At 30.9% G+C, this 26,415-nt stretch overlaps 5 protein-coding genes across 7 annotated transcripts in view; 2 read left to right on the forward strand and 3 right to left on the reverse strand.

The window, feature by feature from the left end:
* Positions 1 to 9: 9 nt before the first annotated feature.
* Positions 10 to 1,921, reverse strand: LOC141525340 (uncharacterized). The gene is made up of 4 exons (XM_074239795.1): positions 1,696 to 1,921; positions 1,479 to 1,628; positions 902 to 1,072; positions 10 to 835 (listed from the first exon to the last, which is right to left on the reverse strand). The coding sequence occupies exons 1-4, from the start codon at positions 1,831 to 1,833 to the stop codon at positions 131 to 133; spliced, it is 1,164 nt and encodes a 387-aa protein (XP_074095896.1). The 5' UTR covers positions 1,834 to 1,921; the 3' UTR covers positions 10 to 130.
* Positions 1,922 to 2,341: 420 nt separating this feature from the next.
* Elp3 (elongator complex protein 3) lies at positions 2,342 to 5,007 on the forward strand. Its single transcript, XM_074239593.1, has 6 exons — positions 2,342 to 2,499; positions 2,663 to 2,904; positions 3,071 to 3,274; positions 3,351 to 3,604; positions 3,677 to 3,866; positions 4,194 to 5,007. The coding sequence occupies exons 1-6, from the start codon at positions 2,481 to 2,483 to the stop codon at positions 4,935 to 4,937; spliced, it is 1,653 nt and encodes a 550-aa protein (XP_074095694.1). The 5' UTR covers positions 2,342 to 2,480; the 3' UTR covers positions 4,938 to 5,007.
* Positions 5,008 to 5,012: 5 nt separating this feature from the next.
* Mfs18 (major facilitator superfamily transporter 18) lies at positions 5,013 to 8,151 on the reverse strand. The gene is made up of 8 exons (XM_074239727.1): positions 7,798 to 8,151; positions 7,341 to 7,687; positions 6,520 to 6,693; positions 6,321 to 6,456; positions 6,156 to 6,252; positions 5,678 to 5,843; positions 5,394 to 5,552; positions 5,013 to 5,303 (listed from the first exon to the last, which is right to left on the reverse strand). The coding sequence occupies exons 1-8, from the start codon at positions 7,881 to 7,883 to the stop codon at positions 5,164 to 5,166; spliced, it is 1,305 nt and encodes a 434-aa protein (XP_074095828.1). The 5' UTR covers positions 7,884 to 8,151; the 3' UTR covers positions 5,013 to 5,163.
* A 956-nt stretch (positions 8,152 to 9,107) lies between these two features.
* On the forward strand, positions 9,108 to 16,431 carry Set2 (SET domain containing 2). 2 transcript variants are annotated; one of them, XM_074239129.1, is made up of 5 exons: positions 9,108 to 9,603; positions 9,670 to 9,753; positions 9,848 to 14,658; positions 15,180 to 15,512; positions 15,636 to 16,431. In XM_074239129.1, exons 3-5 carry the CDS (start codon positions 9,874 to 9,876, stop codon positions 15,789 to 15,791), a joined length of 5,274 nt encoding a protein of 1,757 aa, XP_074095230.1. In that variant the 5' UTR covers positions 9,108 to 9,603; positions 9,670 to 9,753; positions 9,848 to 9,873; the 3' UTR covers positions 15,792 to 16,431. The 2 variants fall into 2 exon arrangements, with proteins under 2 accessions (XP_074095230.1, XP_074095239.1); XM_074239138.1 differs by lacking the exon at positions 9,108 to 9,603 and having other exon boundaries at positions 9,645 to 9,753.
* A 5,650-nt stretch (positions 16,432 to 22,081) lies between these two features.
* The window catches only part of Bsk (mitogen-activated protein kinase dJNK), a 30,548-nt gene continuing 26,214 nt past the window's right edge, over positions 22,082 to 26,415 (reverse strand). Inside the window, exons 1-8 of one of the 2 annotated variants that reach the window (XM_074239783.1) lie at positions 25,998 to 26,136; positions 25,466 to 25,878; positions 24,756 to 24,885; positions 23,783 to 23,980; positions 23,342 to 23,606; positions 22,842 to 23,000; positions 22,488 to 22,612; positions 22,082 to 22,323 (exon numbers count right to left, since the gene is read on the reverse strand). In XM_074239783.1, coding sequence (XP_074095884.1) covers positions 22,165 to 22,323; positions 22,488 to 22,612; positions 22,842 to 23,000; positions 23,342 to 23,606; positions 23,783 to 23,980; positions 24,756 to 24,885; positions 25,466 to 25,605 — 1,176 coding nt within the window. In that variant the 5' untranslated portion in view covers positions 25,606 to 25,878; positions 25,998 to 26,136 and the 3' untranslated portion in view covers positions 22,082 to 22,164. Of the gene's footprint in view, positions 22,324 to 22,487; positions 22,613 to 22,841; positions 23,001 to 23,341; positions 23,607 to 23,782; positions 23,981 to 24,755; positions 24,886 to 25,465; positions 25,879 to 25,997; positions 26,137 to 26,415 lie in introns of those variants that run through there. The other variant, XM_074239774.1, reaches the window with a different exon arrangement.

Below are 26,415 nucleotides of genomic sequence, written 5' to 3' on the forward strand. Positions count from 1 at the left end.
CACACAGAATTTTTTTAAATTTCAAAAGTTGAAATATATTTAATTAAAATTTAATTGTTCTAAAAATCTAAAAAATTTTTCGATGTCTGTTAAATTCATTGTAATTAATTTTTATTATTACAATTAATTTCTAAACATCATACAGCAAACTGTGTAATAATTCCGGCGTCTCCGGCTGTTTTAAACAAAGAGACATTTTATCTAACGTACTAGGATATTTATCAGCATTAAGATGTCCCAAATCTTGATCAAGAATAGTATCAATCTCATCATCTATATAAATTTGATTGTCATAGCTCTTAATTAAATACGACGAGGAATTAGGATCTGTCGAGTTGATAGTTTCATTAATCGTCTTTTGGATTTCGCTTTCTGTGATGTAGACAGGCGGAAAGGGCTCCAGTCTTTGACTCGTCAACTCTGGTTCATTTTCTCGACACTCGTAGTCAACACCCGACACGTCGATTCCCTCGGGAATCATGCTGCTGCGAGAGCACTTGCTCAAGTGTAATTTCAAATTGCCAGTTTGCGAGAAAGCGCGATTGCAAAAATTGCAGCTGTAAGGCCGCTCTCCAGTGTGACACCTCGCGTGTCTCTGGAGCTTGTATCGCGTGGCAAAAGTCTTGCCACACTCGGTGCAAGTCAGCGGATTGCTTTCAAAAGGATTCGCCGAACTCTGATCGGGTTCTAAGTGAAAATTTAGCATGTGAGACTTTAGAGATATTTTGTAGCGAAACGACTGCTGACATGTCTCGCAGCGGAATTCTTTCTTTCCTTGATGGCTTTCTTGGTGCTTTCGCAGGACTTCCTGCTGGTTAAATGACATTGAACATATCTGAAACCAGCAATCATGTCAGATTTTTTTTTTATTTATTTAAAAAATTAAAAATAATTTTATTACATTACAAATAAATGGTCGTTGTCCTGTATGGATCCTTTTGTGTCGCTCCAAGTGCGACTGACACCTAAAACTTTTAGCACACTGCTCACACATGTGCTTTTTTCTCACTCTTGATACAGGGTCAGGTTTCTCCATTATTATTTCATTTTCTTTTAAATGACAAAGCATGTCCTGAAATTTTTTAAGTCAATAAAATTTTTATAATTTTTTTTATTGAAAAAATTATTAAAAAAAAAAAATTCATTTGTAGAAATTTTAAAAAACTATAAATGTCATTTTTTTTTTAATTTTTTGAGTTACTTGATTTGTTAAATAAAATTTAAAGATCAGCTGATTTTATTTTTATATATTTTTATAATTGTTTAATTTTTTTTTTAATAATTAAATTAAAACAAAAAAATATTTTTAAAAAATTGCACTTACAGTTTTGGAAGTTTTCTACAAGTGAAAATTAAAAAAAAATTTTTTTGTAATAATTTTTCCAATAAAAAAAAATTCTAAAAATTTTTAAATGTCGGCTAACTTAATTTTCATTATATTTTTTTTTCACTTGTCACTAATTAAAAAATTAAATTACCTCTGCGAAATTAATTTCTAAGGACGGAGCAGAGAGTTGTTTTTGTACATTGGCTACCATCAAACAAAACTCATCAAAGCTGCATAATTTTTGCTCGCAATCCATGCAGACATACTTGGAAAATGTATCAGAAATTGAAACATTTATTACCTGGAGCCAGTTTAATAATTATTAATTTTTATTAATTATTAATTATTATTTATTCAACAATACTCACATCATTAGAAAAATATTTATTGATAATTGAAACTAAAACAGCTCCTTTTATTTTATCTTCAAAAACATCTGTTCCTCGGGCTTTTTCTTTTCCACATAGTCTACATAATTTCATGCCTATTTTGTGGATGTTCATCATATTTTCTTCTTAAATTATTGTTTTAGAATTAAGTAAATAAATTGAGTGTGAAAATTGGTGTACGATCTGTGCTGGCACAGTGCTCGGAAAAAATGGTTATATTACCAGATTCTCGCGCATGCGCACGAGAAAAATGGTCATTTTACACAATACTGAAGTTAGCCGCCAGCTGTCAATTTTAAAAATTAAAAAAAAAATTATTTACAATAAAAAAATGCTTCTAAAAATTTTCATTTGTAATTTTTATTAATTTTCGCATGTGAAAATTTTTAATTGAATTTTTTTTAATGATTTAATTATGACACTGAAGTTGGCAGACATTAAAAATTATTTTAAAATTTTATAATAATGCAATTATTAAAAAAAAAAATTAATTAAAAAGCTTCACAGGTGAAAATTAATAAAAATTACAAGTGAAAATTTTTAGAAGCATTTTTTTATTGTAATTAATTTGTTAAAAAAATTTTTTAAATTGACAGCTGACCGCTAACTTCTGTATGATAGTCAACAATTGTGTACCAGCGACTCATAATCATAATAATTCCGAGAAAACTAAAAATAAATATTTTCCACGTGCTTAAAGTATCATTTAGTGGAATTTACCCAAAATACTTCAAAAAAAATAACGCTAATTATTAATCATCAACATGGCTCGCAAGAAGAAAGGTAAGATTTGTAGAAATTTTCACAATAATTTGCTCCAAAAACTTTTGATTATTTTTTAAAACCAGTAATAGAATTTTTAACCTATAATTTTTATTTTTTTTGCCATTATTTAATTTAAAAAAAATTAATAAACATTTGCTCAATTAATTTTTGTATTTTATAGTTTTTATCGAAAGTAAAGAAGAGAGAATGATGCTGACTATTCAGGAAGTAATCCAGGAATTGCTGGTGGCACATGATGAACATCGAGATGTTGATCTGAATAAATTGAAAACCAGGATATCATCCAAGTACGCTTTGGAGTCTTCACCGAGGCTAGTGGATATTATTGCAGCAGTTCCTCTTGATGCTAAAAATAAATTGCTTCCTAAATTGAAAGCTAAGCCAATCAGAACAGCCAGTGGTGTAAGTTTTTTTTTTTTTTTTTTTTTTTTTTTTTAATTACAAGATATCTGTCAATTTTTCAGAATTTTTTTATCAAATTATTTAAAAAAAAAATGACATTTAATTTAGCTGTCACTTGACAATTTTTTAATTTTCTTTAATAATATTGAAACTTCTTAATCTTCAGATTGCAGTCGTCGCTGTAATGTGTAAGCCCCACAGATGTCCACATATAAATTTTACAGGTAATATTTGTGTCTACTGTCCGGGAGGACCAGATTCAGATTTTGAATATTCAACTCAATCTTACACTGGATATGAACCAACGTCTATGAGAGCCATTCGAGCTAGATATGATCCATTTTTACAGACTCGTCATCGCGTTGACCAGGTTAAAATTCTCAAGCATAATTTTTTAAATATAAATAAAAAATATTTACATTTATTTTTATTTTATTAATTTACAGCTGAAGCAATTAGGCCACAGCGTCGACAAAGTCGAATTTATTGTAATGGGTGGTACATTTATGTCTCTGCCTGAGGATTATCGCGATTACTTCATCAGAAATCTTCACGACGCGCTGTCTGGACATATAAGTAATAATGTTGATGAAGCGGTCAGATTTTCAGAGCGAAGCAAGACTAAGTGCATCGGTATCACTATTGAAACTCGACCGGATTATTGTTTGAATAGACATCTTTCTGATATGCTTCGTTATGGGTAATTTTTTTAGTAAATAATTTAATTATTTATTTATTAATATTATAACTAATTTATTAAATTAATATTTAGATGTACAAGATTAGAAATTGGAGTTCAATCAGTCTTTGAAGATGTTGCTCGTGACACCAATCGTGGTCATACAGTTAAAGCAGTCTGTGAGACATTTAATATTGCTAAAGATACTGGATATAAAGTAATTGCTCATATGATGCCTGATTTACCTAATGTAGACATTGAACGTGATGTAGAGCAATTTATTGTGAGTATTTTTTTAAATTTGTATTTTATTTCATTTAACGCTTATCGGCAATAGATTTTTTTTAATTATTAATATTCAGTATGAGGAAAAATATAAATCACCAAATTAATATTTAATGACTAGTAAAATTAAATTAATGTAGTATTAACAAAAATTAGACAAAAAAAAATTTCTTGATTCAAAAAAAAAATTTTTTTTGGTCAAAATGATTTTGATAATTTATTTCTTAATTCAAAAACAATTTTTTTTTTGCAAATAAGTGCTCAAAAAGTTCAAATTCATATTTATAATTTATTTATTTATACTAACTATAAAAATTTCCCACAGGAATTTTTCGAAAATCCAGCCTTCCGTGCCGACGGTTTAAAAATCTATCCAACATTGGTGATCCGCGGTACAGGTCTCTATGAATTATGGAAGACTGGTAGATACAAAAGCTACCCGCCTAGCACGTTGATCGACTTGATAGCAAGAGTATTGGCACTAATACCACCTTGGACTAGAGTATATCGAGTCCAACGAGACATACCGATGCCCCTGGTGAGTTCCGGAGTCGAGCATGGAAACCTACGGGAACTTGCGCTGGCTCGCATGAAAGATTTCGGTACAGATTGTCGGGATGTCCGGACTCGCGAAGTTGGAATCCAAGAAATCCACAACAAAGTTCAGCCTTATGAAGTCGAGCTTATCCGCCGAGACTACGTGGCCAATGAAGGATGGGAAACATTCCTGTCGTATGAAGACCCGACTCAAGACATCCTCGTCGGCTTGTTGAGGCTGAGAAAGTGTGGAGCCAAGACATACCGCCCGGAACTCCAAGGCAAGTGCTCTATCGTTCGAGAGCTTCATGTTTATGGTACGGTGGTTCCAATCAGCGCAAGAGACCCTACTAAATTTCAGCATCAAGGGTTCGGAATGCTGCTCATGGAAGAAGCTGAGAGGATTGCGAGGGAAGAACATGGCTCACATAAAATTGCTGTGATATCAGGCGTTGGCACAAGAAATTATTATCGAAAAATTGGATATGAATTGGATGGTCCTTATATGTCAAAAATGCTTGTAAATAATTGAACAATTATTTTTTTTTAATTTTTAAAATTATTTCAATTTAAATAATAAATTTTTTGTCTTAAATTAATAATTTTTTCTTTTCTTAATATTTTATTGATTCATTAAAATTATTTAAAAAAAATTATTTCAATTTAAATAATAAAATTTATTTTGATTATCTACAAATTTTTCAAAATATTTACAAATTTATTTTCTTAAAATTAAATATTATCTAAAATCACTTTATTTATATAATCGGTTGGCCTGAACCAAACGTCAAATAGACAATACAACCAAGAGCATCGATTATTGACGTAAGGATAAATACTGCTGCCCAACTATGAGTCATGTGTAAAATGTAACCAGCTAAATAAACACCCAAGAAACCTGTCAACATAAAAAAAAAAAAAAAAAAAATGAATTGTTATTCTTATATCTTGAAACAATCATTTTAAACAATGAGTATTATTATCGTACCAGGTACTGCGCCGATAGAATTCATAATACCGAAAACACTTCCAGAGTGTTTAGGCGCAAGGTCTGAAGGATTGACAGCTATTGCGGTGTTATGAAATCCAGTGCCTCCAATAATCAGCATTAAGCAGATCATGGCACTCGGAAACGTCGTCACTCGTGCTGCAAAAACACATTTTATTAATAAATACATTTTATTACCGCTTTATCTTTACGGATAAAAATCCGATTCGCATAAACTTGCGAATAAAAAAAATCAGAATAGAATAAAATATAATATAACTTACACAAGATAAGTAAATTAATACTTTGCGTCGTTAAACAAATTGTTTCTATTATTTTTCTGGTAGCTGTTACAGAGTATCCGGTTTTTATAAGTCTTTCTGACAGTATTTTTGCGATGAATGTACAAGGTACTAATGATAACCAGGGTATCATATTGACTTTCCAGCTCTAAAAATAAACAATTGCATTAATTATTAATTATCAATTTTTTAATAACTAGGAACCTTGTACTTTCTATCAACACTGTACTTTCTTAATTATTGACATTTTTTAAGATATAAGCTCATCCCGATGTTACACTCATCAAGAGCTTTCGTTTGAGTACCCACATGCATTTTTTATATATTTTTCATATATACATATATATAATATATATAAATATATAAAATATATGAAAAATTGATGTGGGTACTCAAATGAAAAGTCTCGATGGGTATAATGTCGGGATGATAAATAATTAATTAAATAAATTAGTTATACCTGTACATCAGGAAAGGTATCATGAAAATATGTTGGCATCCACGAAAGTAGTACAAAAAAACAATTGTTCTGGCACGCATGAGTGAACACGCAGGACCTAATTCGAATATTAACATTAATATTTTCTGCTTAATAATAAATCAAGAGATAAGATAACGTAGGTACCAAAAAGGGGATTTAGACCACAGCTGCCTCCAGGGCAATGTGCTGTGAATAGAATCCTCGGTTGATTTTATTTTTTTTCTCTGGACTGTCAAGCTTTGGTAGTACAAAAATAAAGTCCATAATAGTCCTAGGCTACCTAAAACCAAATTTAAATTTTTATATTTGATCTTCTTCATAGTATTCACATTATGCAACGTACCTAGTACTTGAAATACAATTTGCCAATGATATGCCTTCATCAAATAAGATCCTAAGGTCACTGTGAGCAAAGTACCAAGTGCCGATCCTGATGTAAGTAGCCCGAAAAACGAGGCTCTTTCGTATTCTTCGAGATGATGGCTAGTTAGGCTTATTACACTGGGGAAATGCATACCTGAAATTAATTATTTAATTTTTAGTTAAGAAATTAATCGAACTTTTTTTTATTTTATAGAATAATATAAGTGTGTCATCATTATATCTCGGAAGTCTTTGTAAAAGTTAATCTTGAGAAGATGACATGTACTTAACTTTCTCTTGGATAAAAATATTATATACATAATTCATTCTGATTATTTTACTTGTTAAAAAAAATTCCAATATCTCTAAATTATTACATCAAAGAAAATTTATGACACTTTAATTAGCAGATTCTTGAGAAATTTTTTATTTTTCTTAAAAAATAAACTAAGCCAAGAAAATTATAAAAAAAAATTTTTTTAATAATTTTTTAGAGCTTTTAAAAATAAATTTTTCTTTTGAAAATTTATTAATTAAAAAAAATCTAAAAATTATCAGATATCATTCAATTTCAATATCATAAATTTGACACTGAAATTAGCAGACACTAGACAATTTTTTTGACAAATAAACTAAGTCTAGAAAATTATTAAAAATAAATTTTATTTAAAATTTTTCAAAGTTTGTAAAATAAATTTTTCTTTTGAAAATTTATTTATTAAAAAAATTGTCAGATTGTCATTTTCTGTACCTAGTATTTGGAATTTATAATTAAAGAAAAATAAGGAATATTTTGTGTACCTTGAAAAGCACCATTGAGCACCCGAGCAATAGCAACAATTAACACACAGTGAATGCTATTTGAAAACATTTCAATAACATCAGACATGAAGAAGGTGGTGAGCGACCAGCCAAGAGCAGCAATCCACATAACTCTTTGGCCACCCATGCGATCGCTTATGTACCCACTGGCTACCTGGGTGAGCGTGTACCCCCAGAAGAAGCTGGAGAGAATCATCCCAGAGTCTGCTTTGCTCCATTGCTTCTCTTTGCTGACAACTGGCATCAGAAGCGGGACTGAGGTCCGCGTAGCGTACAGTAAACATGTCCCACAGTACAGAGAAATGAACCATTTTCTCCTCTCTTGTCTGTAATAGAAAAACGATAGTAAATAATGAATTATAAATTAAAAAGTACAGGCAAGTAAAACAAACAGTAACACGAAAGATGATCAATCGATAATTAATCAAATAATCACCTAGTCCAGAAACAGGTTTTGCTGTCATCAGTGAAATCGACTGTCGGCATCTCCAGTTGATGCGTTGGCAGGTCGTGACTGACCATTAACTTCTGTTGCTTGGCATTCGAGTGTTCCCTTCCGTCACGGAAACTCCTACGTGTCCATGAAACCAGCAATGTCCATTGTTATTATTGCTCATTCCTGTTTACTGTGGAGCGATAGCACTCGATCGGCTTCGACACTGGTTCTGTTTCTGTGCTTTGTCCGGCTTGTCATCGAGCCATTCGATCCACTCAATGCTTTCTTAACTCATCATAATAATATACGGACGCTTGCGCGTGAAATTTTGTTTGAATTGTGTTTTTTATGCTGGGTCTTAACATTTAAGCGTGAATTTCTTATCTGAAATATTTTATTTCAATATTATTATTATATTTTAAATAAATAAATACTTTGAAATAATTATTTTAAAATACATGAAACTTAAATCAGCCGACAACGAAAAATTTTTATTTTTTTTTTATTAATTAAATTAGCAATAAAAAAAATTTTTTTTTTTAAATTGCACGTGGAGTTTTTCAAATTTTTTACATGTGCAATTTTTTCTTTTTTTTTTTTAATTTTATTAATAAAAAAAATTCTAAAAATTGTCAGCTGTCTGCTAATTTTATGAGAATTAATTTAGCAGATAATAATTAATTTAAAAAATTTTTTTTAACAAAAAAATTATGGCAAAAAAAATTGACATTTAGAAAATTAAAAAAGTAAAAAATGTAATTTTTTAGAAATTATTTTTTGGAGCAAATTTATTTATTAAAAAAAATTTAATAATGACAGCTAACTTGAATATAAAAAAAAAATTGACATAATTATTTAAAAAAAAATTTTTTTAATATTAATTTATTTGTTGTAAAAATCCAAAAAATAACAAATGTCAGCTGATTTCAGTATTACAATATTTTTACTTACTTTTGGGAGTTATCACTTTGTTTATCATAAAAATTAATTCTAAAAAAGTAAACACAATTTTCTAAAAAAAAAAAAAAAAAACACAATTTTTAATTAATTTCACTTCTTAAAATTGATGATTAATTGTCAAATTAATTTACTAACATTCGAGAACATAAAATTATATCATAATTCAAATGAGTTTTAAAAAGTATTTAATTTTTCCGCCACCAGATGGCAGCTACTGCCTGCTCCAAAATGGCATCAGTTAACGTGACGGAGACAACCTGAATAAAAAGTTTCTCCCACCCGGTAAAGTAAAACGAGTGTGTATTTATGCCCATCTTCAGGTTGTTGCAGACTCGATGCTCAACTATCTCAGCATCTGCCTTGATCTTGACGGTGATCTTTAGACATTTCATCTCTGTTGCTTTTATAATTTTACACATATACAGAATAAGTTAAATAATTAAACTTAAAAATAATAATTAAATAAACGAACAAATAATAAATTAATTAACTGAATAAATAAAAAAAATATTTGAAATTAAAAAAATATTAAGTTTGGTTACTAAGTTTGTTACAAGAGTTGTCTGAAATATATCAACATTATCGATGTGATTTTTAACATTTTCACCACCCCAGTAAATATATCCGGCATTATAATTACCAAGGTACAATTTTATTTATCTAAAAATTGACTATATATATTTTTTAACATAAAAAAAAACTTTTCTACCGTAACCGAGTAATGATCACAATAGTTTAATTTAAAAATAATTAAAACACCAGTCAAATATTTCCAAAAAAAATATATAAATAAATTAATAGCCAGCGCTGATGGAAAATATCGAGTTGAATTTATTAAAATCAAATGTAAGTGTTGAATTTAAAATTATAAAAATTTTTATTTTAAGTTATTTAGTTATCGTCTGTGCTCAGGTCTCGGGTTGTCGTGGAAACTCGTGGTTAGTCGTCACGAGAAGTCATTAACAGCCATGGGAATCTTGTCAGAATAATTCCAAGGTAAGAATTAATTATTATTACTTAATACGTAATTAAAAATAATATTTCGACTGACAGTAAGATAGATTTCTCATCAACCCGGTGGTAATTTCAGGTAATTAGACTGCGGATAGAATAAAAATGGCTAGGCGTAAAAAAAGCGATACCGGAGCTGTCCAAAAGCCCGTTAATCCAGTAGCAGTGAGAAAATCTACCCGCCAAAGCGCCAAAAGATTGTCTGTGGACGATAAAAAATTAAATGGAGACTCTAGTTTCCAGCCAACGACTCCAGGTCAAGAAGATCAGCCGGCAAATCCAGTTGATAGTGTTGAAAGTGCTGCGGTTCCAATAAAAGTGAAGAAAAAACGCGGCAGGAAGCCTCTTAATCGCAATAAAATAAATGAAGAAACGTCAGCTGACGGTGAAAGTGCTAAAGTTATTGTCAGCAAACTCGCGGAGGTCACCGTGGAGCTGGATGGCAGCAACTCTGAGAATATTAAAGTCGAAGATGATGACAACGTTGAAATAATTGTCACAGAGGAGTTTTCGAGTCTCAATACCGAGGATGACTCCAGGCAGATGGTGTGGGAAGACGGAGAAGTTATTGAAGAGACTATTATCTGCGGAAGCATGGACGTGGATGAAGACGGTCAGCTGGAGGAGAACTGCCTTGACGACAGCGTTGTCCTCGAGCAAGTTCTGCTGGTGAATGAGCCTAATTACGAGGGTAAAGAAGTCGTTGAGTTCACTGTTATTCAGAATGAAGACGGCACTGAGTCGATGGTCATGACCTCCGAGGAAAATTTTAAAGCTAATGATTATGACAGTGTTAGTTTAAACACTGACCAGGTTTCACCTAAAGAAAATCAAGATCAAGATCAAAATTACGAGGACAAGGAAGCTTCCAAGGAAGTTATTTTTGTCAAAGACACTCTGGTTGAAGAGGTTACTATCGAGGATGATGTAACTTCGGTTAAAGCTGACGCTGTTTTGGCCGAAGATGAGGTAATTGTTGCTGAAGATGATAAAGTGGCGAGTAATGACAGTGACACTAAGTTAAGTGATAAGTCGGATATTGTCGAGGTTAAATCAGTTGTTGTGGATAATCTCGAGGTTAGTTTAAATAAAGCAAGTGATAATTTTGAAAAATGCAGAGTAATTGAGGCTGTTATTGCGGATTCGTCGGTAGTGTCGTCCCCTAGCTCGCCAGTCGTTGAAAATGGAACCTCAGACTCGTCAAACTCAAACATTGTTCCGGTTAAACGTAAGCGGGGAAGACCGCGAAAAGAACCATCGATTTCTCCGAGCGAGTTGGAGAAAAATTTAGCTACTATTTCTATTAATGAAGTACCTAAAGACACTAATGTCGATGTGGTTGGTGTAAATAATTCTCCTGTAGTTATTGACAAGCCCCCTGCCGAACAACTGCCGTCTGAGCTCGCAGATGTGAGCACTCAAGAGAGCGTAAAAAATGACACTGAGGAAAAATTGGGTGTTTTTAAGGAAGAAATTGATTCTGGAGATACAAGAGCGTTGGATCGCACACCAACGCCCACTGACGGGTTCAAGCAGAGCAAGACTATCAACAGATCTCAGAGCGTTGAAGAGCTTTCCCGAGAAAGCGGGATGGACGTTAAAACAGACTCTGATGATATTAAATTGTCTAGTAGCAGCGATAATAGCAATGACACGGTCTCGTTGAACGGCGTGAAGCTGCCGGAGTTAAATTATGGTGATAAATCTTCGGGAATTGCCGAAGGCGACAAGAAGGTGGGCTTCCGGAGCAGGAGCGGCAGCACTGACACCACTGGCTCCGAAAGCGGGTCCAATAGCTCGAATGTTCGTCGTAGCAGCAGGATTCGCTCTCAAGGATTGATGAAACCAAGATCTAGAGGACGGGGTTTGGTGACTAAGCCCATCGCGGATTTTCTGAAGCTCCCCTCGGAGCGTGACAAGCTCCAGCCGGTCAACACGCCCGTCCAAGCGCTGAGAGACACTCCAGACAGTCAGTCCGAGACTCAGTCGGACAAAGAAAATAGTATTAAAACTCCTCTGTCGGAGTTTAATGCCTCCATAAGCTCCAGCTTGATCACCGGCTACGACTCAGATTCTACAAAGCCAGTTAAAGTCAAGTCCCGCTGGAGAAGGTCCAGCGAGCTCGAGATGCATGCTGGATCTCGACTGTCCTTCGGTGGCCTTACTGCTGGTCCAACTACCAGCGATATCTCTAATTCTCTCCCTGTGATAGCGGAAGCTGTTACAATTCCTCTTTTCTCTTCAAAAGACACTGAGAAAGATTTAAATGGCTCCGGGAATCCCTCGCCCGTTCCCGCGGTAATTCCGGCAGTTCCTGAGGAAAAGGACAAGGAGATAGAGGATAGGTTGAGTCAGTTTGAATATTTGAAGGAAAATTTATACCTTACTGAAAGGTACACCAACAAAGAAACCAAAAGGATGGTTTGTGATTGTTTTTTAACCGAGGAAGAAATTGAAAGAGGCGAGCTTGGGTGCGGAGAAGACTGTCTTAATAGACTGCTGATGATAGAGTGCGGCTCGAGGTGTGTCGTTAGCGATCGGTGCACCAACAGGAGGTTCCAAAGCTGCTCCTACGCCAAGTGCGAGGTTTTTAGGACGGACAAAAAAGGCCTGGGTTTGCGCGCGACTGCGGATTTAGACGCTGGTGAGTTTATTATGGAATACGTTGGAGAAGTTGTTGACCCTAAGGACTTTAGAAAGCGCGCTAAAGAGTACTCCAAGGACAAGAACAAGCACTACTATTTTATGTCGCTTAAATCTGACCAGATAATTGACGCTACAATGAAGGGTAATATCTCCAGATTTATTAATCACAGTTGCGACCCGAATGCTGAGACGCAAAAGTGGACCGTCAATGGCGAGCTAAGGATCGGTTTCTTTAATCGGCGCTTCATTGAAGCCGGCGAGGAGATTACTTTTGATTATCACTTTCAGAGGTACGGTAAAGAAGCCCAGAAGTGTTTTTGTGAATCGTCGAACTGCCGCGGGTGGATCGGCGAGACTCCGGAGGAAGAAAAGGAGAAGACTGAGAAGAAAGAGACACGAGAACGGGAACGAGAGAAGGATGTGAAGAAGAAAAGGGAGGTCAAGAAGGTTTATGTTGAAGATGAAGACCTGGATGAGGAGATTGACAAGCTTTGCATAGGCGGGTTGAAGAATCGCGCTCATACTTTGACTCTCAGTCGGCTGATGGTCCGCAGCAGGGAAATCGAGCACCGGACCAGGTTGCTGAAGCTCATTCAGAGTGGCGAGCAACCTTGCAGAAGGTTGTTCCTGGATTATCACGGGCTCAGGCTGATGTGGAGCTACATGATGGACGTTGCTTGCTTGGAGACCGAGGAAGCTATGTTGTTTCGGCTGGAGCTCCTCAAGACTCTCAGTACACTGCCTATTCCTAATAAGACTATGCTGATGGACAGCAAGGTCTACAGTGTTGTTCAAAAGTGGGCCGATGATAAGTATTTGTCTCCCAAGTCTGAATCTCCCAAAGATGATGATAAATTGAAGGTTGAGGAAGTTGAAGGTAACTGTGATAATGATGACAAGTCTGGTGAGAATACCAGCTTGAGTAAAAAGGATAAGAATGATAAAGAAGAGCCTGGGAGTGGAGATGCTAGCCCGACTGGAGTTGCCGGAGCAACTGGACCGGATCATGCTAAAAGTATACAAGAGCTGGCGAATAATTTGCTGAACGACTGGCTGAGTCTTAAGGAAGTGTTCCGGATACCAAAGAAAGAGAGGATTGAGCAGATGAAGGAGCATGAGAGAGAAGCTGACAGTGGCTACAGAGAAGATCTCAAAAAGGAGGCCAAGGAGTCTTCTTCTTCTTCTTCTTCTTTGGCTTCGGCTTCGGCTTACGACAGGCGCAGGTCTGACAGGTACGACCGGAGACGCGGCAGGGACAGTCCTGACCCGGATAGTCATCGTAAAGACAACAAACGGGCCAATGATTCTATGTTCAGGCTGTCCAAGCTTGAACGGAGGCAGCTGTTTGCGCTGAAGGTCGCCAAGGAAGAGGAAGAGCGACTGAGGAGGCAGCAGCAAGAAATGTGGCAAGAACACGAGTCCAGGTGTCATGGTTTGGGCATGGATCCACACACCACTGCTGCTGTCGATCCGCAGACCGGGTACCCGTTGTTCTTCAACCCGGCGCTGGGCCAGTGGCAGTCTTACCCTCTGCAGGAGCCTCAGCATCCGGAGATGTTCATGAATAACAGAGTGATGCTGGTTCCGGGTCAGAATTCGCATCCCATGCCCAATGAAATTCCCCAGGGCATGCCGCCGTACGGAATGACCCAGCCTCCGGTGCCGTACAATGTGGGCCCGATGGTTGGAGTTCATCCTCCTCAACCTTTCACGCCAGACGGGCACATGATGACCAATATGATGCCCATTCACAATGGCTCCACTCCGCCGTTGCCGATTTCCCAGTCGCACTGTCCGGTTTTCATAGAGAAACCCGTGGAGCAGTTCACTCCAACTCCTATGGAAGCTGTTGAAGAAACTCCAGAACCTCCGGCTCAACAGACTGTTGAGCTGCCGCCTATTGATCTGCCGCCCAAGTGGAAGTGTGCGAAAGACGCCAGGGGTAGGTGCTACTTTTATCATGTTAAAGATAGGATTTCACAGTGGTTGCCGCCACCTCCGGTTCATATTGGCGGACAACAAGATACTAGCTCCAGTGAGGAGTCCAGTGATGAGTCTAGTTCGTCTGAGGAGGAGGCTGATGATCTTGAGGATGATGATGATCATGATGATACTGAAATGCTCAGGGGCGTTTTGGAGCAAATTAGGATTCCCACTAAACAGAATCCTAGGGGCAGTGCTGCTGGGGTTCCGTCGGAACCTAAGAAGAGAAGGGATGGGCTTGTTCAAGAAAGGATAATAAGTGTAAGTATTTTTTTTTATTAAAAAATTAACTTATTTTTATTGGTATTAATTAAAAAATCAAATAATTAATTTATTTTTATATTTTTTATTAAAAAATTAATTTATTTTAATTTTTTGTTGCTATAAATATATTAAATATTATAAAATTTTCAATTTGAATCTAAAAAAAAATTGTTAGTTTTATTTTTTATTAAAATTTTTTTTTTTAGACATTAATAATTTTAAAGTATCTATTTTTTTTTTCTTGAAGAATAATATTTTTTTCATATTATGAAAAACTTAAATTTACAAAATAAATTTTTAATTTTTTTTTTTAATATAAAGATCATTTTTTTTTTTTTTTTTTTTTTTTTTTTTTTTTTTCATATTCTGCATCAAAAATAAAAAAATTAATTAATTAGTAAATTTTCACAATTGAACTTAATTTTATAAAAATTACTTTTTTTTTTTTTTTTAATTTTTATATATTTAATATTAATAAATTAAAATTGTATTGTAATCCTTAAATTTTTTATCAACAGCCTCGTCGAGAAGAAAAAGTCGATCACAGAAAGTACAAGGAGATCAAAGAAAAGCAACGAAGGCATAAAGAGCGAGCCAAATTGAAAGAACAAATGGAAAAATTAAAGAAACATCGACGTGCTAATAAAGCAAAATACCATGCAAGACACACGGCAATAAAATTGCAAGCGATTGCCGAGTCGAATGAACTCACTACAGAGCGTAAAATAAAGGATACATTCAGGATAAACATGGCGAATGTAATTGTCAGATTTTTGAATCCTTATCGTCAACATGACTGTAAGCAGGGACGCATCACCAACACGGAAGATTTTAAATATTTAGCGAGAAAGGTGGGTCTTTTTTTTTTTTTTTTTTTTTTTTAAATCAACTAAAACATTTTAACGGTTCCATTAAATTCTAAATAAATATTCCCAAAAAAATTATTTAAAATAATTTTTATTTTTATTTTTCAGCTGACACACTTTGTACTAGCAAAAGAACTGAAGCACTGCAAAAGCGTCGATGAATTGCAGTGCAACGAAAATGTTAAACATAAAGCTAAGGATTTTGTACGTAAATACATGGGTAAATTTGGACCTATTTATCAGAGATCATCCGATGAAGATTAAATATTAAATTTATTATTAATTATTATATAAATATAAATAACTATTTTATTTTTTCAAATCGAGATCATCTCGTTACGATCACGCTCGTAAATATTCTTTAGAAAAAATAAAATAGTTTATCGCAATTATTTAAATGTAGATATATTTACTATTTAAATAGAGATAAAAGAAATTAATTATGTAAGGTAGATATAATTTTTATTAATACAATGATACACAGCATATATATATATATACATTTGTGTGTATATATTTATATATACAAAAACAGATTACTTATTCATTACTTTAAATAGTTATTTATAAGTCGATTTTTTATCAGTCTTTGTACAGTGTCTTGTAGTCTTGGATATTTTTATTTTATCTTTTGTTAAATAGTTTGTGGTTTCGCTAACTGGTTTCATTAATATGGTTTCATTATTTCAAATGTTCACGCAGATATTTTCTTCTAAGTGGTATTTATATAATTCGAGTGAATGACTTATTGTTTAAGTAACGAATAAGAAAATAAAAAAAAAAAAAAGAAACAAATAGACAAAATTTTAACTCTTGTTAATAAAAATTATTCTAAGATGAGCAATATATTGTGCTATTTGAAACGTTGTAAATACAGTCTAATATAGCCAAATTTACACAACAATTTCTTGGATATCTTCTTATTTTATCCATCCAATGATATTTAATCGTTACAATTTTTTTTTTTTTCGTTAAGAGAACAATATAAGGAAATTAAATTTAGAGCTTTATATGATCTACAAGAAGAAAAAAATATTAATTAAATTTATTAATATACATTATTTATTTCTTCAATGAAAAAAAATTTTTTTCTCAAAAATTTTTATTTTTCCAATCAAAGAGATTAATTTTTCAAAAAATTTAAATAAAAAAAAAATTTCAGTTTTTTTTTTAATTTTTAAGATTTTAATTATAATTATTATTATTTATGAAGTTTATTTCTTAAAATTATTTCTTCTTTGATATAAAAATTTTTTCTAATAAAAAAAAGTTAATCTTAAAAAAAAAATTTCGTCTTAAAAAAAAAAAATTGAAATTTTTTTTTTTTTAAATTTTAAGATTATTATTATTATTATTATTATTATTTATGAAGCTTATTTCTAAAAATTATTATTTCTTCTTTGATAAAAAAATTTTTTCTAATGAAGAAAATAGCAAATCTTAAAAAAAAATTAATACAAAAAAAAACCAAAATATTAATTAAAATTTTACTTATTATTATTACTATGACTAACAATAAATCTAAGAAGAACATTAAATAGTCCTACCTGAGAATATCGTAAGTATAATCCTCTCCACATTAAATCACAATAAAAATTTTTCGTTGCTCTAGTAGTCCTCTGGCTGATTAATCAATATTCCAAGCGCAACTCTGAAGAAACTAATCAAAGCTATCTCAACGATTATCTAATAACATATTACCCCAGAATTACTCACTGCATTAGAATCTAACAATTCTAAACAAACTAAAATAAGTATCTCTAAAGGACACAGGCAAAAAAATGGAATCCATATAAATATTTGTTTCCATTGTTTATTAATTAAAACCAACAGCATTATTGAGCAATTGGTTCAGCATTGCTAAACGGATTATTAATTGCCGGCGTAGTATGTGTCAAAAGGTATTTACTAAATAAATAATAAATAAAATAAAAATTCACAGTGTAGAATTAAAATTAAAAAATTTAACATATCCAGTCGGCGAGTAGCGTTTAATTTAATTTCTTCTCGTTATATTAATTTCAATTAAAACTTCAGATTAATTTATATTCACAAAGTTATATATATATATATATATATATATATATATATATATATATATATATATATATATATATATATATATATATATATATATATATATATTGTATTGCACAAGAGCATTAATATTAATATAAATATTAATATTAATAAACTTTCAATATTTATACATGTAAAAAAAAAATTATTTAAACAATACCGAAATAATTAGCATGGACAATAATTACGTTTTAACATTTAAGGACGTTTTAAAGCACCCTTATTGGGCGCTTGATTAATTTTTTTTTAAACTTTTATATTTTTTAATTTATAGGCTAATTAATTTTAAATTAATAATTAATAATTATTATTTCCATTGCTGTTTTATTTATTAATTATTATTTTTATTTTTTAATTATCCATCCCTCTCAATCTCTCTCTCTCTCTCGTTCCTCTTAACTTACTCACAATAATGATAATTATCGTAATGTATTTACAGAAGAGGTAACATATAATCATCAATCAATCAATCAATCAATCAAATAACCCAATTAATCAATCAATCAACCGAGCAATTCAACTGTATTCAAGTCTATTGTAATAATAAATAATGATTACACTGCATTTAACTACCAAAACTAATTACTACATGTTTTACCATTTAATTAGCTACATTTTATTTTATTATTTCAATTAATTATCATTATCACTAATCTACTTCTACACGTCGCTAATAACTACTTAAGTTTTATTTATTTAATAAACAAATTCACACATTTTAACGTTTACGGAGCAATGGACTTTTGTCACCATAAACATCTATTTATTTATTTATTATTAATTGTTAATTATTAATTTATTACTTATTTATTATTATTCCCTTAAAATGATTAATCCATTCGACAAGTAGAATCAATGCATACAAATTACAATCGCTTATCACACATACTGACTCTCTCGCTTACGAGAGGGACGAGAGTATTACAATGACAATTATTGGTACTTAAAATAATATAATTATTAAAAGGTAGAAAATAAAATATTGTTATAAGCGCCCGATACTCGACACAACAATCATTCCGGCTTTTTTAATGCCCGAAGAATAGTTTAGAACAAAGAACTATACAAAGCTTACGCTTTTAAGAGCTTTCATTTCTTTCATTTAAATTAAAATTATTATTATTATTTAATTATTAATTTTATTTAAAAAAATTATCATTTCTTCTTTGACATAAAAATTTATTCCAATTGAGAAGAAAACTAATTTTTGGAAATAAACTTAATAAATAATAATAATAATAATAATAATAATAATAATAATAATAGTTACAAAAAATTTTTTAACTTTTCTTGTCATTTCTACTTTGACTTAAAAAATCATTGTATTATTATTATTATTATTATTTATTTCCCAAAATTATCATTTCTTCTTTGACAAAAAATTTATTCTAATTAAGAAGAAAACTAATCTTAAAAAAATTTTTAGAAATAAAATTAATAAATAATAATAATAATAATAATAATAATAATAATAAATTATTCTTTTTGTTGTTATCATTATTATCAACTATATTTTGTCGAAAATTCAAACTTAATAATAACAATAATAATAATAATAATGGTTAAAAAATTTTATCATTTCTTCTTTGACTTAAATAACTGTTTTATTATTATTAATATTATTATTATTAATTTAATTATTACTTATGCAATCTTAATAAACTACCCGGTAGATAAAATCCACCAAAAATTATTTTTTTATTGAAAAAGGCTAAGGCTTAAATAACTAATCTAAAAAGCGTTGAAGATAATCCTCATTTTCACGTATGCATTGCACATTGTTCCATTCATTCATTAACATACAAGTCTATAATTAACCACTCACTTATAATAAATCATTTATACATTATTATTATTATTATTATTTTAAATTAACTCAAACAAATTTAATTACCGCTACATAACTATCCGCGAAACTACCGATCTAATTTAGCAACATGGACATATTCTTCCACACTTGTAAATGTGGGCTGTGGGTCATTTATTATTAATTATTAACTATTAATTAATAAATAAAAATACGCCGACTCGCAAATATCCTCCAAAAATTATCCTTATTTATTTTTTTTTTTTATATACTTCTTAATAAATCCTCCGGTCTCTGACATTATCACTTATCAAACTGCAGAGCACGGACTCCAAAAATCTTTATAAATATTATTGATAAGCTTAAGTAGACTCAGCACAGATTAATCAAAATTTTACAAAAGCGATAATATATATTTATATACTTAATATTTGTTTTTTATACATTTATAAATATTTATATTATTTTCATCAAGTACAAATTCCATTATACCCTGTCCGATGGAGTGAGGGAATGTTTCAAAACTCAAGCTCAAGGGATAGCCCAACGTTATTACTAGTAATCATTATAATTATAATTATAATTATTTTTATAATCATAATTATTAATCGTTAATTTAATTGACGTTCGCGTAAATTTTAGCGCCAACGTCAATTATTATATTTATATTATGCGGGGTTTTAAAGCGATTGTTTGACAGCGCCCTCTACTTTTTAATAAATTTAACTATTTCTTCTTAACCTTAAAACTTATTATTTAAATAAAAAAAAAATTAAAGTAGTAATTTTAAAAAATTTGATGTAATTACAATTTTACTACACTAAAATTTAATAAAAAAATAATTTCAAATTATTACTTCTTAAAAATTAAACACAATCAGAAAATTAAATTTTGAGTTGGAGTGACCATTCAAAATGGCCGACTAAAAAGTTGAAAAATTACGTGGAAATTTTTTTTAACATTAAAAAGTAGTGAGTACTGTCAAAAAAACTTTCAATGAGCCGCAATTATTCGTAAAGATTTTTGGTAGAGCTCTATGATCGTGACACAAATTTTCTCAATTATCTGCGTCGTATTATATTTATTACAATAATTATAATTAGTTATATTTATATTCATATTTATATATATACTTATAACGTACTCAGTACACGCAATAATTATCAACCGTGTGCAATGCAATTACATTAGCAATTATAATATCTTAATGTTAAATAGTTATCATTATTATTATTGTTATTATTAATTTTATAATTATTATAATTAGTATTACAAAAGCTTGATTATTTGGATCGGACTGTAGCAATATATTCACATAACTATTTTCGTGGTAAAATAAAATTTAATATTAATATTATTATTATTACACTTTTTTTTTCATCAAATATTATTATTATTACCATAACGCCTCTCTGTACTTGCTCGCTTTATTTAATTTAATAAACAAAAGCTCTCACTAAATTATTTTACTTTAATACCATTAATTTATTCTACTTAAATTAAAATAATAATAATAATAATAATAATAATAATAATAATAATAATAATAATACACGAAAAGAACAAGATTACACTAGGTATCATCCCAGATTATACTTAGTAATATCTGTGGTGAAAAAAAAATTCAGATAGTAGCTAGTATAATGCAGATTACAATGAGTATAATCCAGATATCACTCAGTATAATCTGGGATGATATCCAGCGTAATCTTGTTTTTTCCGTGTAATAATAATAATAATAATAATAATAATAATAATAATAATAATAATAATAATAAATACAATTATTCATACCAATACTCTGACAGTAAAATGTACAAGACACTTTGAATTTAAAAAAAAAAAAAAAAAAATTAAATAAAATAAAAAAAAATAAATCATAATAACAATAATAATAAAAATATCCCTCGAATTAATATAAAACTCAGTAGCGACTGTACACTTTTAAACAACGTAATTGTCAGGGCAGTTGGAATAAATTATTATAAAATTTATCACTTAAGCACAAAACTCACTATAATTAAAACGTCCATACCTCTGCGCCCGTTATTACATTAATCATTTTTTTTATTTTTTAATTTAATTTATTTATATATATATATATATATATATATATGATAATAATAATAATAATTTATATATATATATATATATATATATATATATATATATATATATATATATATATATATATAATAATAATAATAATAATAATAGCCTGTGATACACAAGTAAAGGGCTCAAAAACATTATTATCAACTAAACGTCTAGTCTTAAATCGACTCGCTTGATTAATCACCTTCTTCTAAATTATTTCTTCACTCGCGTTTTATTTTATTTTATTTTTTTTTTAAATTAACGAGCTTTGTTCAAAATATATCAAGTAATAATTCAATAGAATTCTCTGTTGTAGACATACTACTGATAAATAAATAGATAAAGTACAACAGTAGAGTGCAATGAATAATATTGAATCTATATACCAGGTGTCAAAAAGTTTATGAGAAGAAAGTGAAGACGAGTCGTGATTTTTTAATCGAGCGGGCGGAATAGTTGAATGTGTATCAATTTATATTGAATAATAATAATAATTAGTGGTAGTATGTAGAGTAAAATTTGTGTTGCGGTAATTTTGTTAAAAAAAAAACCAATTATCAATAATAATTAGTTTTTTTTTTTTTTTTTTTTTTTTTTTATTAATAAATTGGAAACGTAGATACAGATGATCCCTTTGTGTCTAATGTGCAATGTCTACCGTGAGCCAGCGACTGGATCCACGGATGATTGGGCGGTCGCCGCAGGATTGTGACTTGTTTCGTATTCCATTACCTCCTGATAAATCAGTTCCTTCCACTGATCGACTGTGTGCTCCCGTTCATCGACACTGTGGTCGTAAGGACCCGGTGCAGGCTGGAATGATAAATTGTAGCTATTAATCCCCGTAAACGGTTGATGGCACACAGTATGTACAGTACATAGGACATAGTACATGGTACATGTACAGACTATCTACAGTGTTAAATGTCCTTTTAATGCTTGTTCATTATCAGTGATTGCATGTCGTTAATACTTACAGCGTTGACCTCACCCTCGTCGTACCAGACGTTGATGTAATTGTGCAATAAAGCGTCATCGACCGAGATGCGACGTTCGGGATCGATGACTAGCATGCGCGAGAGCAGGTCCCTGGCTTGACTCGCTGCAAACAAATGATGCAGGAAATTTCGTTGAGTTTGAGTTTGAGTTTTTAGGAAGGAGCTGGAATGGAAAGTTGGGTTCAAAACAGTCGATATATGCCTTTATATGAGTAGAGCGGAGATCAAGCAGAGGAAGAATTATAATACTCTCCAAAGCGAGTATTATTATAGATATAAATAGAGGGAGAGATATATATGTTGCACTTGAGTTGATTCCCAACTTCAACTTACCCTTCAGTCTATTGTGCTCCGAGGAGTCCGTGGGAAACAGAATATCCGGGAATAGCCTCTCGAAAGGATACCCTGGGTATCGAGGCCTGTTCTCTACGTAATTCCTCACCGTTGGCTGCAGTCGTTGCATGAATTCTTGAGCCGGCGTTCCAAGTTGCTCTGGAAATTATTTTAGTTTAGATGTTTGTTTAGGAAGTTATTCATTTTTTATTTTATTTTTTAAATTAGAATATATTTGACAATTTTTTGGAAAATATACTAGTTCTAGAAAATTAATTAAAAAAATTTTTTTTTTCATGAAAATTTATTTGTTAAGAAATTAGAAAAATGATCAAATTTTTCTAAATTTGAGTATCATATATTTATGACACTAAAATTAGACATTTGATAATTTTATAAATTTAAAAAAATTGCATTTATAATTTTATAAAACTTTAAAGTTAAATAAATAAATTAAGAATATTTTAAATAAAAATAGCTGATAAAAAAAAATAACATACCAATAATTTTATTCCACTGATCAATATGATCAGTACCAGGAAAAAGAACTCCTCCGCGGATCATCTCACCCATGATACACCCGACAGACCAGATATCGACATTCTCCTTGTAACCCATACCCAGGATAACCTCAGGTGCTCGGTAGTAGCGCGTGACAACATAGGGTGTCATCATGAACGTCGTTCCAGCAGTTCGCGCGAGACCAAAGTCTAGAATCTTCAGTGTGCAGTCTGATTTAACGACTATATTGCTTGGCTTCAAATCCTGGAAAACACACACATGAAGATTAAATATTTAAACATGCTAAAGCCCGGTACTGCGGATGAGAAGCAGACCCGGTAGCTCTGTGTGTTACTGTGTATTACTGTATCTAATGTAAAGTTTAGTCTGTAGGCTGAACTGAGTAAATATGTGGTTATGCATAATATAGCGACACGTACTCTGTGAATAATACCGGCTGAATGGAGATGCTTAATGCCACAGAGCATCTGATAAAGGAGATAGGACATACGCTCATGGTCCAAATCCATTTGAATTACTTGGCACAGATTTGCGTCCATCAGCTCCATTACCAAGTAAACGTCTTGAAATTCATCCAATGACCTTTGCGGCGTAAATGCATTTAAGAGACCAATAATCTGAAAATTATTATTATTATTATTATTATTATTATTATTATTATTATTATTATTATTATTATTATTATTATTATTATTATTATTACACGGAAAAAACAAAATGACACTGGATATCATCCCAGATTATATTCAGTGATATCTGGATTATACTCATTATAATTCAGATTATACTGAGTGATATCTGGATTGTACTCATTGTAATCTGCATTATACTAGCTACTATCTGGATTTTTTTTTTTCACCACAGATATCACTGAGTATTATCTGTGATGATATTCAGTGTAATCTTTTTCTTTCCGTGTATTATTATTATTATTATTATTATTATAGTTGATGACTTTTTTTTACTTAAATAAAAAAAAAAAAGATTTTAAAAATTTATAATGATAATTTTTCAAAAAAAAATTTTTTTTTTTAAATTATTTAGTTGCTATAAAATTCAAAAAAATTATCAGCTACCATTTCTTTTTTTTATTACTTCATTGTTATTATTATGGCTATTATTATACACTAATCATAATTTAAAAAATTAAATTCTTTAAATTATTAAAAATTATTCTGTCAAATTAATAATATTTAATATTTAATTTATTCGCAACTTGAATAAGTCACTCACATTAAGTGAAAAGTAAAATGAGAACAAACTCTAGTTCTGACAGTTTTGGGTTATATGTAACATAAGCGACTACCGCTTACAGTGTATACTGTGCTAAGATAGTGATGAATAATTAAATCAAGCATAAAATATAAATATAAATAAAAACAATGTAGTTACATTTTTATGATTGACAAGTTTCATAAGTTTAAATTCCCTGTATGCTCTTTTGGCGTGTGTCACATTCTGAAAGGGCCTTGACAGTTTCTTAATAGCAACATTTTGCTGCGTGACCGTGTCGTAGGCGGCACTGGAATAAAAAAAATAAAATGTCAGAAGATACTCTAAGGGCATAGTGTGGAGAATAATAATATAAATAAGTTTTATAATATTAAATTAGAATAATAACGTCACTTTGTTGACATTTATTAATATCTATTATAAAAATGAAAAAAAAAAAATATGACAAAGATTTTCTTGTTGAAATAAACAATTTTTGATTAAAATTCTTAAGATGTCTATTAAAAATTATATTTTTCTAAAACAAAAAAATTTTTTTTTAACAAAAAAAATTACTTAGAAAAAATTTTTTATTTCTTCAGCTGAAAAATAAGTATTTAATTAAATTAATTTTTTATTACACCATTTGGCTGCCCAATTTTAAAACACAGTAACTGTAAAATTTTTATCCCTGATTTTTTTCAGTATTACTCCATTTTTTATAACTTTTAGACCTTAATTTCAAGTAATTTTTCTTAAAAATATTTATAAATGACAAAAAAAATTGTCATGTAAAAATAAAAAAAGCAATTTTTAAAAAAAAATTTTTTGGAACAAATTTGTTTGTAAAAAAAAATATCTGTTAACTCGAATGTGATAAAAAATCTTACCAAACGATTCCTTGAGCCCCAGAGCCAATGGGCTTGAGATTTTGGTACCGCTTGAGGATAGTAAACTTGGTGTCCCCGACCTCGACCGTGTAAAACATGGCGGACAGCCGGGTTGTCATTTCAGGCCCGAGGTAAGGCATGCGCCTCGATACAAGTGTCTCTTTTGACACCTGTGACTCCAACCTGGAGCACACCTGGTAGGCTAACGGACTTACGCTTCTAGCCACTTTGTTTGCCAGAAGATTTTAACGATATGTTTTACCAGATACGTTCCAGTCTGTTTATTGTCTGCAGTATCAGTGTAATTACCGAACAAGAAAAGCGGCTTGTCGAGAAAAATGTAACTGTCGCTAGTGTATCAGCCGGTCACCTTGCGCAGTTGGATGCTGGATGCTGGATACTCCCGGATTTGTCTGGAAAGAGGGTAAAAACTAAATTGAGACTTTTATCATAATTATCAGCTCACAATTGCCGAGGGTGCTTTATACTTCGGTGAATTATTGAAGTTAGGGAGAAGCTGAAAGACTCTTACGGGATTATTTATAGCTGACAAGCCACCGGATCTCTTTCTCTTGCTCTTGCTCTTGTTGGAGGTTCAATCGCCCTCGATTTACGCTCTGACTTATTTCCTTTTTTTATAAACAAAATTCAACCTGTCGACTGCTTTATTCTCATAATTAACGAGTCCCGATTGCTGCCAGGTCAATTACTGTTATATACAATAAATTTAATTAAGAAACAGGCGGATAAATTTGTCCAATAAGCTTTTTACAAATTTATGGCTTTTAAATAATTCAATTAATATTTCATTTTTTTTTTTTTTTGATTTACTGAAATTGATACAAAAACTGACGCAGCGCATTAAAAATTATTTATATATTATTTTTCAGATAAAATTTTATTACTGTCAGCGTAGTTTTTATCATAAATGCTCTTTTACTCGATAGATT

The sequence above is a fragment of the Cotesia typhae genome, unplaced genomic scaffold (genome assembly GCF_013202065.1).
Source record: "Cotesia typhae breed Kobodo isofemale line unplaced genomic scaffold, CoteBio_Ctyphae contig_11, whole genome shotgun sequence".
NCBI classification, from domain to species: domain Eukaryota; kingdom Metazoa; phylum Arthropoda; class Insecta; order Hymenoptera; family Braconidae; genus Cotesia; species Cotesia typhae.

Coding starts and splice junctions, on each gene's coding strand:
- LOC141525340 (XM_074239795.1), bottom strand. CDS start 1,833: ATGATGAACATCCACAAAATAGGCATGAAATTATGTAGACTATGTGGA. Junction 1,073..1,478: donor TAGAAATTAATTTCGCAGAG/GTAATTTAATTT, acceptor AAAAAATTTCAG/GACATGCTTTGTCATTTAAA. Junction 836..901: donor AACGACCATTTATTTGTAAT/GTAATAAAATTA, acceptor TGCTGGTTTCAG/ATATGTTCAATGTCATTTAA.
- Elp3 (XM_074239593.1), top strand. Junction 2,905..3,070: donor CAATCAGAACAGCCAGTGGT/GTAAGTTTTTTT, acceptor CTTAATCTTCAG/ATTGCAGTCGTCGCTGTAAT. Junction 3,275..3,350: donor CTCGTCATCGCGTTGACCAG/GTTAAAATTCTC, acceptor ATTAATTTACAG/CTGAAGCAATTAGGCCACAG.
- Set2 (XM_074239129.1), top strand. CDS start 9,874: ATGGCTAGGCGTAAAAAAAGCGATACCGGAGCTGTCCAAAAGCCCGTT. Junction 14,659..15,179: donor TTCAAGAAAGGATAATAAGT/GTAAGTATTTTT, acceptor TTTTATCAACAG/CCTCGTCGAGAAGAAAAAGT. Junction 15,513..15,635: donor TTAAATATTTAGCGAGAAAG/GTGGGTCTTTTT, acceptor TTTATTTTTCAG/CTGACACACTTTGTACTAGC.
- Mfs18 (XM_074239727.1), bottom strand. CDS start 7,883: ATGGTCAGTCACGACCTGCCAACGCATCAACTGGAGATGCCGACAGTC. Junction 7,688..7,797: donor AAAACCTGTTTCTGGACTAG/GTGATTATTTGA, acceptor TTTCTATTACAG/ACAAGAGAGGAGAAAATGGT. Junction 5,304..5,393: donor TTCTATCGGCGCAGTACCTG/GTACGATAATAA, acceptor TTATGTTGACAG/GTTTCTTGGGTGTTTATTTA.